Source organism: Heterodontus francisci, chromosome 9 (genome assembly GCF_036365525.1).
Source record: "Heterodontus francisci isolate sHetFra1 chromosome 9, sHetFra1.hap1, whole genome shotgun sequence".
In the NCBI taxonomy this organism is placed as follows: domain Eukaryota; kingdom Metazoa; phylum Chordata; class Chondrichthyes; order Heterodontiformes; family Heterodontidae; genus Heterodontus; species Heterodontus francisci.
This window is the reverse complement of record NC_090379.1, coordinates 46,227,818-46,240,296: the sequence shown is the minus strand read 5'-3', so window position 1 is coordinate 46,240,296 and position 12,479 is coordinate 46,227,818. Positions and strand designations below refer to the sequence as shown.

The following is a 12,479-nucleotide window of genomic DNA, read 5'->3' as shown; positions in this document are numbered from 1 at the left end:
CCCAGACTTCCTTTAACATGTCCTCTTGGTCACTTTTTACCCTTCTCTGTCTAACCTTTTTCCAGCCTTGTTCCTGCTTGCCTGTCCCTCTTTGTTCTCGGCAGGGGTCCCTTACAGTTCACCAGCCCTCTGCTGGAGGGTCCTCCTAACACCGGTACAGGACTTAGGGGTGCAGTTTTCACTGTAGGTTGGGGTTTCCCCTCAATCTGGCACATGTGGCAACTCCTGCAGTCAAATGGCTGTCTTATGTGGGCTTTGGTCTTTCATATACCGACATGTACAGCCACTGTAGTCTCATGGGCCCTTCTTAATATTTCTCTCCGGAGACACCACTAACTGGTGAACTATTGTCCACTCCTTGCTCTCAGGTCTGTGAGCAGAACTCCATTTCCTCATCAGTACCTCATTCTCAGCAACTCCCTCTGCTTCACTTTCAGACTGGGTAGCCTGTGTTAACTCTCTCAATACTAGGTCAGCTCACGGAGCCTCAGCTAGGTAAAAATCCATTGAATTCATTCCCTGGGTCTCCTTACTTTCCAAAGGAAGTCTCAGACAGACAGACCTGGTCATCTGCCTGCAGTGCCAATTCAGACTCCTCTGGGGGAGCTAGCTTGATCATGGCCTGATCCACTACACATTCAGGGAGACTGCAGGGGTCTGTCTCCTGCCACGGCCCTGTCTCTCTAACCTCCTGCGGTCTTCATTTCACTACTGGGGGGGGGCGGCTACCACCTTCACCTCCATCAGATCATTACCTTGGAGCAGGTCAACCCCGTCCACAGGCAAACTAGGGACAATCCCTACGGTCACCGGTCCCGAAACTAGGTCGCATTCCAGGTGCACCCAGTGTACAGATACAGGCATACACTTCTCTACAATACCATTCACCACCATCCTTGTGTTCACTGCACTCTCTGGGGGAAAGGCCAGGCCTTTTCTCACTAAAAGGGATCTAGTGGCCCCTGTGTCCCTGAGAATTATTATAGGCTTGCTTGTCCCACTCGAGGGGTATGGGGTTACTTTCCCTTCAACACAAAACCCCAATAACCTTCAGGAACCCTATTAAATTTTCCTGCATGTGCAGTAGTAAACTTCCTGGTTTGCACTCTTACTACAGTTAAAGCTACAGCTTGCTCTGTTGTGCTCTCCTCCATGTTGATGGTGGGCACAGACTCGGTGGGCTGAAGGGCCTGTTTCAGTGCTGTATCTCTAAAAAGATTCCTTCTTCACTTAATGGGTGTGCCCTGATTTAACCCTACAAGTTTTTCCTTTAATTTTCAGCAGTCAGATTTTAGATGGCCTGCCTTATTACAATGGAAGCACACAGGTCTCTGGGTCTCACTCCTGCTCATAGCACCTTTCTTTTTGGCTAGAGGAGGTTCCCCTGTGTCTCCTGCTTTTCTTTCTCTCCCAGGACTGCTTGGGCTCCTATCACCTTCCCACCCTTTGTCCTTTTCATATTTGTGGGGGTGACTAGAAAAGGTTCTCCCCTGGGAAACTGACAAACTCATCAGCCAGAACGGCTGCTTGCCGGGCTCTCTGAACCCACTGTTCCTCTACATGGGTCTTTATGGAGAGTGGGAGAGAGTGTTTAAATTTCTCTAACAGAATTACTTTTCTGAGATTCTCTTAGCTGAGCTACACTTTAAGAGCCCTCAGCCACTGGTCAAAAGCCAGCTGCTTACTTCTTTCAAACTCCAGATAAGTTTGATTAGCTTGCTTCTTGAGGGTTCTAAACTTTTGGCGATAGGCTTCAAGTACTAATTCGTGTTCCCCGAGGATAGCACTTTTTGTCAGTTCATAATTTGATGAACTCTTCTCTGGCAATGGAATAAACCTTGTGGGCTTTTCTGGTTAGCTTGCTTTGTAATAAAAGAGGCCAAGTCTCAGCTGGCCAATTTAGCGCCTTGCCAGTTTCTCAAAGGACACAAAAAACACTTCCACATCTTCTTCGTTGAATTTTGAGATTAGTTGAGCTAGTTTTAACAATTTTGTACCCAGCCCTGAATTATGCTTCTCCATATTGGCCATGCTTTCACTGGGGTTACTCTGTCGCCCCCTAGTTAATGCAAGCCGCTTTAGCTCTCTCACTTCGCATTCCTTCTGGAAGGTTCTTTCTCTTTCTCTCTCCTCCCTATCTTTGTCTTCATGTTCCTTCTGGAAGGCTCTTTCTCTCTCTCCTGCCTGTCTCTTTCTTTCTCCTGTCTCTCTCTTTCTTTCTCCTCTAATTCAAGTTTCCTCTGTTCCAATTGTATCTTTGCTAGCAGTACCCTGTCGGGGTCTACTTCTAACCCTGCTTCTGCTTCTTCAGATTCAAGGGAAAAATGGTTGGCCACTAGTTTTAGGAGTTCAGACTTCCTAGCCTTGCCATGTACAGTGATCCCACACTGCTCAGCCATTTTCCTCAACTCCACCAATAGACAGTGCTTTTAACTTATTCCATGTTACTACACCCTGGCTTGGGAAGCTACTGGCTTCAGTTGCAGACATGTTAGTACTCAAGGACAAGAAAACCTGTATTGAAATCTTGCTCCTTTTGATTGGGAACAGTTTGGTTTCCCACTTCCAGTTTCCCTTGTGGGTAAAATTTATGATAGTAGCACCAAATTTCTGTTATGACCAGGTGAGAAAGGTGCCTAGGGTTCCCTCTCAGCCTTCACCTGGTCTTACTGTAACAGGGTTTAATTTTAAACACACCGTGTTTTTAGCTGCCCCTTAGTGAATCCTTGTTCACTAACTTCCAATTATAAGGCAAAGAAACAAGCCAAACAGGTTTTCTTAGGTTTAAAGAAAGAAGGTTGAACTCGACTAAACTTAAACTCTAATTCGGTTAACGCCTACGGATATTCGACGCGCCCACGCTAGCATGCTTACGCGATACACACATGCAGATAGAGACAGAAAAGAGCAGAAGAAATAAAGTGAAAATGTTTGAGGCAATATCTGAAGATGGTTTTGGTTACTGTTCTTCGAGCTCGCTGTAAAGTCCTTGATTGTAGGTAGGTCTTGTTTTTCGTTGGGGCCCAGTATTCTTCTTAAACCTTGTTTGATGTAGGAGACTTTTCTCTCTTGAAGTTCATGTGTCCTCAGTGGGTTCAGAGGCTTGTGAGAAAGAGATGGGAGCAGTCAGGAGAGGTCTTCTCACTCCAGGAGCAAACAGTCTTTCTCCGTTCAAATTCTTTGTACAATTCAGAAAAACCCAGGTTGCCAAGCAGGTTAGTCATGTGACTAGCTGGTCTAATCACATCTGTTTGTGGATTCTCTTGTCTTAGCCGACCCTGGAATGTTTCTTCTTACACACAATACCTGGTGCTCAAAGTCTATTGTGGGTTAAATTGGAGCAGGGAACAGCCCCTTTGTCCCTCCAAACACTGTCTGTTAGTGTGCAAATGTTTTTTTTTCAGCCACGGCTGATCTGTTTAACAAGTCATTTCCTCGCTCCAGCAACAGTTTAAAGTCAATGTTCATATGACAAAATTATTATGCCTCATTCTTGGCAGGTCGGGGGTCTGCATGACAGTTGCGAACAGAAAAATTAATGAAAATAAGAATGGTAAAACAAAATGTTAATGAGGACTATACCTTTCTTTGTTACTCTATTTTATTGGTAAGACCAGACTCACTGGATCTCTGATCTCCCCAGTCTGGATGAGTTTTGAATTCTGTGAAAAAGAAAAATAGAATTATTATTGTTAAACATCACCCAAAACATTTTGAATTCCATAAAATGTTAGGGTTTCCGTGACGGATATGTTGGTTAAGACAATGAGAAATTGAGCTTTACTGACAAGAAAAGCCCCGTATTTGATTATATGTTTGTGCTGAATTAAATGATCTCAGCAAAGCTAATAAAGAACAAAGAACAGTACAGCACAGGAACAGGCCATTCGGCCCTCCAAGCCTGCGCCGATCTTGATGCCTGCCGAAACTAAAACCTTCTGCACTTCCGGGGTCCGTATCCCTCTATTCCCATCCTATTCATGTATTTGTCAAGATGCCTCTTAAACGTCTCTATGGTACCTGCTTCCACCACCTCCCCCGGCAACAAGTTCCAGGCACTCACCACCCTCTGTGTAAAGAACTTGCCTCGCACATCCCCTCTAAACTTTGCCCCTCTCACCTTAAACCTATGTCCCCTAGTAACTGACTCTTCCACCCTGGGAAAAAGCTTCTGACTATCCACCCTGTCCATGCCGCTTATAACTTTGTAAGCCTCTATCATGTCGCCCCTCCACCTCCGTCGTACCAGTGATAACAATCCGAGTTTATCCAACCTCTCCTCCTAGCTAATGCCCTCCAGACCAGGCAACATCCTGGTAAACCTCTTCTGTACCCTCTCCAAAGCCTCCACGTCCTTCTGGTAGTGATAGCCCAAATGATTGGGCTGTTACAATTGGTCCCATTACCGCTGGGTTAGGAAAGGCTAGAGATTCTGCTCCTGATCACTTGCCAGTGATTGCCATTTGCAGCATGGGTGTCCCGACACGGAGGTGAGGTGACACTGGCTGAGGACAGGATCAAGCTCTGCTGTGGTACTCTGATGATTGAATAGCTTTTTGACCACTCACACCTGGGGTCACACATGATGATGATCTCTTGGGTCATCAATGGAAAGCCCAAGGCAGCTGTAAAATTGTAGCCCAGCAAGGCGTCAGCATCTGCAGGAGAGGAGGAGAAAAGTGTCAGGAAAAAAAGAGTTCTTAAAAAAAAAAGTTCTTCGTTACAGCATTGTTTTGTATCCCACTGAAGCAGGGCATCTAATGTGGCCCCAGAGTTCATTGCCTCAATGATGGATAAATCTTAAATCACAAAATCAAGATCAGTTGGTATCAGAAGTTTGAGATATATGCAAATAAATGAGAATGTGGCCTTACACTTTATAAGCATCTCTGAGGTTTCTATGGTAAGTGGCCTTCAGAGAAACAGACCTTGGATATACTTGCACTAAACCAACTAACAGAATCCTTTCACTTGACAAACAGAGCACCTGGTGCTTGGATCACATCTTTATGGATATTTGTGATCTCTGGACCTGAAAATGTAAGCTATGCATTCATGAAAGTCAGGCAAGTACCTGTGACTTCAGGCAACAGTTAATTTTTAAGATAGTTGGAAACCAAATGTAAATGTTAGTCCCAACAGAAGCATCTGAATCTGCCTCTGCCTCTCACAAGCCCATGGGCTCCTGACCAACCCCCAAAATTCCAGTGCATAATTCTGCATTTAACTAGTGAATTGCCCAAGACGATTGACCCAACCACATTATCTAATTAAACTATTTCTCTGCTCTGTAAATCCCTTCACACATAGAAGTCACATTTAAAAAATTTTCTGTGCATAGTTTATTGGAGCAAGTTGATCACAGTCATTGCATACATAAAGCATCTGACAATCAGCGTGCTTTTATGTTGCACGCGGGGCATCTAATGTGGCCCCAGAGTTCTGGCAATCCACCCAATGGAGTCCAGACAACCAGGTCCTGTTTGTGCTCATGTTTCTTCTTCACTGGTTTCTCCTGTTGGAATTCTGTGGGCATCGGAAAGGGCTGTTCATTGCCTCAATGGTGGATAAATCTTAAATCACAAAATCAAGATTTGTTGGTATCAGAAGTTTGAGATATATGCGATTAATAGAATGTTATAGAATTCTGAATCTAATAGAATGTTATAGAATTCTGAATCTAATAGAATGTTATAGAATTCTGTATGCTGGGTATGTGTTTTGGGAATTCAGACTTCCACTTCCCACTATTTTCTGCTAAAGATGAAAATCTAGTCCCAGAGGTTTGTTGACATTTCAACATGCTGTACCAAAAATTGTAAAACCCAAGTTTGTGCCTGGAATTTGCAATCTTAGCCATTATTGCAAAGATACTGAAGCCAAATGTTGTCCCTCAGTGAGGGAAACAGCCTAGTAATCATAAGCATGTGACTCGAGTGGTATATTCTTAGACATGGAACCAGGTGGTTTTCCTTTAGGGGAGTGGTTCTGGGGATACATTGGAGTGGGGGCATAAAAATGAAAATGGAGCAGAATAATACATGTAAAGATACAGAACTTAGAAACATCACAAGATAACCAATTAAGAGGGGGCCGCACTCCTCTATTTGGGGCTCAGCGTGCCCTAATCTGACTTTAGAGTCCACGGTGTGACTAAGATGAATGAAATGATCACTTTGCTCCAAAAAAAGGAAATTGCTGTGCTCATAGCAAAATAGACTAAGAGCAAAAAAATTTAGCTTCCCTCCATAATTGCAATTTGTCAATAAATATTAATGTTAATTATCTGATCATTTTCTGTGGCTTTGTAACTGTTGAAACAAATATTAAAATTCTATTTTTAAAAACTTATCTATAGGATGCTTTGTTCATTTTTTCTGTTAAATACAATTGTATTTTTGTGACATCTTAGGTACCAACCGCATTAGCTATGCTATTCAGGGGGCCCATGAAGGGGGTATATTTGCACTTTGCATGCTGCGTGACGGCACTCTTGTATCAGGTGGGGGAAAAGACCGAAAGCTGATCTCCTGGGACCGCAATTACCAGAAGATGCAAGAAACTGAGGTGAGAATTTGAAGTTAATAACGGTATCATTTCCCAACTCCTGGATACCAATATACCAACTCTGGCTTGTTATTTTATATTCTTCAGTCAACTAATAAGTCATTGAATATGCTCCTCCCAACAACAGTTCTGTAATTGGATTAACAGGGTAGAACTTCAGTAGTCTTTAGATTAGATTAGAGATACAGCACTGAAACAGGCCCTTCGGCCCACCGAGTCTGTGCCGACCATCAACCACCCATTTATACTAATTCTACACTAATCCCATATTCCTACCAAACATCCCCACCTGTCCCTATATTTCCCTACCACCTACCTATACTAGTGACAATTTATAATGGCCAATTTACCTATCAACCTGCAAGTCTTTTGGCTTGTGGGAGGAAACCGGAGCACCCGGAGAAAACCCACGCAGACACAGGGAGAACTTGCAAACTCCACACAGGCAGTACCCAGAATCGAACCCGGGTCCCTGGAGTTGTGAGGCTGCAGTGCTAACCGCTGCGCCACTGTGCCGCCCCCTAATTATTAGGATTATTAGGATTGTCCTGGCAATTAAATTGGAATCTTCATAATGATTAAGAATACAATACATGAAAGATATGTGACATGATATGTGGTAAGTGTAGCATACTTGGGAGGGGCAGGTGTCTTTGGACCTATGGTTGCCCAAAGCTCTCCTCCACTGGGGTTTTCCTTGTGTCCTTGTTGGGTCTGTTTCAGACTGACCTAGGGAGATGGATTGCTATGCTTAGTCAACAACTCCATTATCATTTTATCATTCGACTGCCAGGATGGTATCATTTCAGCTTCCTGGACCTATTTTTCTTTTTAGCTCTAAATTAAGTCAATGCTTCAAGTTCATTGCTTTGAACAATAGAAGCATCATAAATTATATTACTTTTATCACCACACTATGCAGTTTGAAGTGGTCCCCTAGAGGGCTAAAGTACTTTCTCTTGTTCTGAAAAACATAGAAGAGCAGATCTTCTGTTAAAGTTGTACATACGAAGCACAAATAAGTTGCTAGGATAGTGCAAATACAAATCCTACCATCCTATTCAGAACAATGGAAAAATAGTACTGTTCAAAAGTTAAAAACAAACCACACCAGTGTGCATCTTTCAGCATTCACTTTTCCCTTAATGCCTTCCCTCCCTCCTGCCACCCCAGTTCTTTTCTTTCAACATTACCAGGCAGATAAAAGATGGAGGCAGGGTTCCAAATGAGCCACAAACCAGCATAGAGAAGAGTCTGAAGGCTTTTAAAGATCTGCACAGTGATCAGTGTGGAACCAGTCTATGCATTATCCCACCTGGAGTTTTCTCTATGATGGCCTGTATTTGCACTTCATTTTCATCAATATAAAGGCTTGAAAAATTATTTTTACAACATCATCCTGACAGCAAACAGTTCAAATTCTATCCAATTTTTATGAACTCCACATCATTCTATATTAGAGGGTGATTCACAGATGGAAAAGAAGCTGTTAACAGTGCTCATTTAGGTCTTGCTAAAAAATAAGAACATCAACTTGTATTTATATAGTGCCTTTAACATAATAAATTGTCCTCAGGTGTTTCACAGGAGCGTTCTCAAACAAAATTTAACATTAAGCCAAATAAGAAAATTGGGGCCAGTGAATAAAAGCTTGGTCAAAGAGGTAGGTTTTAAGAAACATCTTAAAAAAGGAAAGAGAAGAAGAGAGGCAGAGAAGTTTAGGGAAGGAATTCCAGAATTTAGAGCCTTGGCAAATGAAGGTATGGTTACCGATGGCAGAGTGGTTAAAATTGGGGATGCTCAAGAGGCCAGAATTGGAGGAACGCAGGCATCATGGAAGTTTATAGGGCTGGAGGAGATTACAGAGATATGAAGGGGTGAGGCCACTAGAGGGATTTGTAAACCAGGATGAGAATTTTAAAATCAAGGCGTTGCTTAACCAGGAGCTAATATAGATCAGCGAGCACAGGGGTGATGGGTGAATGACATTTAGTGCAAGTTAGGACACAGGCAGCAAAGTTTTAGATGACCTCAAGTTTACGGAGCATAGTCATTGGGAAAATGCTAGCATCTATTCTAAAGGATGTGATAAATGGACACTTGGATAAAAATGATCTGATTGGGCATAGTCAACATGGATTTATGAATAGGAAATCGTGTTTGATGAACCTGTTGGGGAGTTTTTTGAGGATGTTACTAACTGAGTTGATAAAGGGGAGTCGTGGACGGGGTATACTTCGATTTTCAGAAGGCGTTTGATAAAGTCCCCCACAAGAGGTTGGTTAGCAAAATTAAAGCACATGGGATAGAAGGTAATATACTGGCATGGATTAAGGATTGTTTGACAGGTAGAAAGCAGAGAGTAGGAATAAAAAGATTCTCACATTGGCAGCCTGTGACTAGTGGGGTACTGCAGGGATCAGTGCTTGGGCCCCAGCTGTTCACAATATATATCAATAATTTGGATGTGGGGATCAAATGTAGTATTTCCAAGTTCGTGAATGACACAAAACTAGGTGGGAATGCATGTTGTGAGGAAGATGCAAAGCGGCTTCAAGGGGATTTGGACAGATCTAGTGAGTGGGCAAGAACGTGGCAGATGGAGAGGCGGAGTCTTCGTTGGCACTGGCTCTGAGACATATGCAGGTAGTTGAGCCTCGACCTGTACATTCTCTGCGGAGGTTACCTCCTTCTGCGTGGGGCAGCTCTCTCTGTCTCCTCTTTGCCCTTCTTCCATATCTGGAGGCAGCTGAGGACCTTCCTGTGGGCTCATAGGTTGTTGAGGTGAGATTCTGAAGCCCCATGTGACCCGTGTGCCATTAATAAAATCGCTTTCAATTGGTGTTCTAAAGTATTTAATTACCTGCCCGGTGCATCAGACTTCCGCCCGCCATGATTGCCACCATTCACAAAATTGGGATGGGATTTCAAGTCCGACATACTCTGTCCTGATTTTATGACCACCCCCCACCACGCCTCCATACCCATCCACTTTGGCCCAATAAAATTCAGCCCTAACAATTATAAATATAACTTTTCTTGCACATGGCAATATTATAAACTCTTGCCATGCTGGCAAACAAGCCCTGCAAAGTTAAGTGTTTTGTTTGAATCAAGCTGAGCCTGCTTCATCCAGAGTTGCTGCAGTAAAAATCAGACTGACAGGTGAGGTTTTAAAAAATATACTATGGGACTTATAGAGGAATAAATCTGGTCTATTTGGAACACAGTGTCTCCTGCTCCAGATCATTTTATTTGTAGTTAAGTGAATGATTGATCATGTCTTGAAATGGATCTGGTACCTTCTCCTAATTGTCACGCACATGCTTTGTTAGATTATTTCTTCTCTGAGTACTTGAGGCTTACCCTCCCCCCAATGTATTGTTCCTGTTTTAATCAGAAATATTAGTGCTGGATTAATTATTATTATCGGTCCAAATCAGACAGCACCCATTTTAATCCTGTTTGAGGCTGAGTTTAGAAATTAACTTGCTCCTTATTTTAACCTCTCAGATTTTTTATTTACTATTTGTGTATATTATGAATTGAAAAGAAGTTAAGAACTGGATGGGCCTGCCTTTCTCTTATCATCCAATGGGAATTAAGTTTAGGAAATTTTCAATTGTTGACCTCAAACTATCCACAATTCAGCAATTCAGTCTTACACATAGACCATATGAGTGGCAGGTGGAAGGCAGTGACAAACAGTCCACTAATGCTGTTGCGACGTTAGAGTTAATACTCATTGCAGCGTAGAGTAGAAGATCATTGTTAAACCTAACTTTGTGGTGGTGTTTGATACTGGAAAAACACAGAAAAAATCTGGTCCCTAAAAATATCACATGTCTTACAGAAAATAATTGAATCCTATTTATTAATTCAGAACAATGAACAAGTAAGATGATAAGTGTAAAAATTGTTGATGCTAGTGTCAGGTCAGTGCAATTGCAGGAGTTGTCTGATAATTGACTAGACATAAAAGATATGGAGATTGTCCATATTCCTGTGATAGGCACTTTCTCATTTCCACTGTTGCTTTGCTTGTCTGTTTTCTGAGATAAGGTAAAGTGATACCTTTTTTATGATGAAGAAATGCCATCTTGGTTATCTGAAGGTTATTTGTTGCAGGGTTACATTATTAAAATTCCAAAAATGAATATGTCTGTGAAACCAGATCATGAAATCTCTATCCAACATCACCAACAGTCTAAAAGCTAATCAGTAATCTTTAACAAACTGTTGTTAGCCTGCCAACAGTTTAGCCTAATAACATAACAAGTACATCCTGTATGTAATTGCGATTTCATAACATGGTTGTCTTGGTAGTACAAACATCCTGTTACAAGGGTAAGTGGGCTTCATAGCATTTCCAGTACTGATCGGACCTATATAGAATCTGTCTGTTAAACCCTCTCTTTTTTAAAATTGAGGTTCCTGAGCAGTTTGGTCCAGTGAGAACAGTAACTGAAGGAAGGGGAGAAGTGTTACTCATTGGTACAACAAGGAATTTCATCATACAAGGCACTTTATCTGGAAACTTCCACCCAATCACCCAGGTAGGTGCAGATGACTACAAAATATGCCCACTTTATCTCTTCAACTTCCTTTGTTTGCTGGAAGGAATGTTCATAAATCATTATGACAAATGCAACCAAAGCACATAAATCATGTTAATTTCTGCCCCTGATTAAGTCCCATTGTAAATTACTCATGTGGAACCCACTAGAGTCAAAGTGGCCATTTAGACTTGAGATTTATACCCGTCTTTTTGTAAGGCTCAGAACAGGTTGGCATTCCGTTTCTGTGATTTTTCTTGGCTGTGGTATAAAACTGCAAAGATAACGAGCAACAGTCTGAATTTCAATTAGTGCTATTGTACTTCTTTTCACTGCAGTTGGAGAGACAACTTTTTCTTTTATTGTTCTTCACACACAGTGACCAATGAATTGTTGTAGTAATCAATAATCAATGACATTTGAACACATTAGTGAGCAGTCAACTGTCGAGAATTGGTCCCTCTTTTTGCAGGCTGTCTTTTTGCAATCCTCTTGCCCAGAGAACCCTTTATGGTCAAGGGAAGTATTAAACTTCTCAAACACAGAGCAAACTAGCTATTGATATTTCACATCATAATGTTATTTTTGGAATATGTTTTTCACTGAGGCAAAAATTAAGCATGGCTAAATAAAAGATTTTGGAAAATCTTGTCACAGTAAATGAAGTAGTCTATTTTATGTTGATCTCTCAAGGTTTTTCCTACATAATTCCTATTTTGATCTCTTTTTTTAATTGAGCTGTTAAGGTTAATTTCAGGATCATTCATTTGCTTTATTGTTTCTACATTATCTGTAGGGTCATACGGATGAACTGTGGGGTCTGGCCAGTCATCCAAATAAGGAACAATTCCTAACATGTGGGTATGATAAACATATTACTCTGTGGGATGCTGTCGCTCATCAGACCATATGGAGCAAGATCATAGAGGTATTAAGTTGTCAATATCTTAATTCTCCAGATTTTTTATTGGAAATTGGAAAACTTAGGTAAATGCATGACACTAAGCAGAATGAAAAGAGTGGCAAAATATGAGATGAATCAATAATTAGATGCCTTGAGCTTTAAAAGCATATTGATTATAAAAGGAAAAGAAGACTGAGGAAGGCAAGGAGTTCAAGAGTGTTCAGATTTTGGGAAAGATTCAACATAGGAGACAGTGTGATGAATCATCATTTCAATAGGGTGGGGAAGAAACATATAAGAAGATGCAATTGGAGCTTAGGACAAGCAAGACAGGGAGGTTTAAAGGCAGGGGAATTGAAAGGAGTCAGCGTTCAAATAAACAATTTTGGTCAAAACCATTCAAATGATTTTTGCCTTGTAATTGAAGAACTTTTGCTGGTGGAAATAAAGCA

General features: G+C 41.6%; 1 protein-coding gene and 1 long non-coding RNA gene across 8 annotated transcripts in view; one reads left to right on the top strand and one right to left on the bottom strand.

Moving 5' to 3' along the window:
- eml1 (EMAP like 1) overlaps nt 1-12,479 on the top strand; it is a 243,796-nt gene that overhangs the window by 204,023 nt on the left and 27,294 nt on the right. For all 3 annotated transcript variants that reach the window (XM_068038955.1, XM_068038954.1, XM_068038953.1), the window contains 3 exons: nt 6,413-6,567; nt 10,998-11,123; nt 11,920-12,051. In XM_068038955.1, the coding sequence (XP_067895056.1) occupies nt 6,413-6,567; nt 10,998-11,123; nt 11,920-12,051 (413 nt within the window). The remainder of the gene's footprint in view (nt 1-6,412; nt 6,568-10,997; nt 11,124-11,919; nt 12,052-12,479) is intronic.
- The window catches only part of LOC137373720 (uncharacterized), an 87,907-nt gene that overhangs the window by 53,789 nt on the left and 21,639 nt on the right, over nt 1-12,479 (bottom strand). For 4 of the 5 annotated variants that reach the window (XR_010975676.1, XR_010975675.1, XR_010975677.1 and 1 more), the window contains exons 2-3: nt 4,451-4,658; nt 3,583-3,662 (exon numbers count right to left, since the gene is read on the bottom strand). This is a non-coding gene — a long non-coding RNA (uncharacterized lncRNA). Of the gene's footprint in view, nt 1-3,582; nt 3,663-4,406; nt 4,659-12,479 lie in introns of all 5 variants that reach the window. The other variant, XR_010975678.1, reaches the window with a different exon arrangement.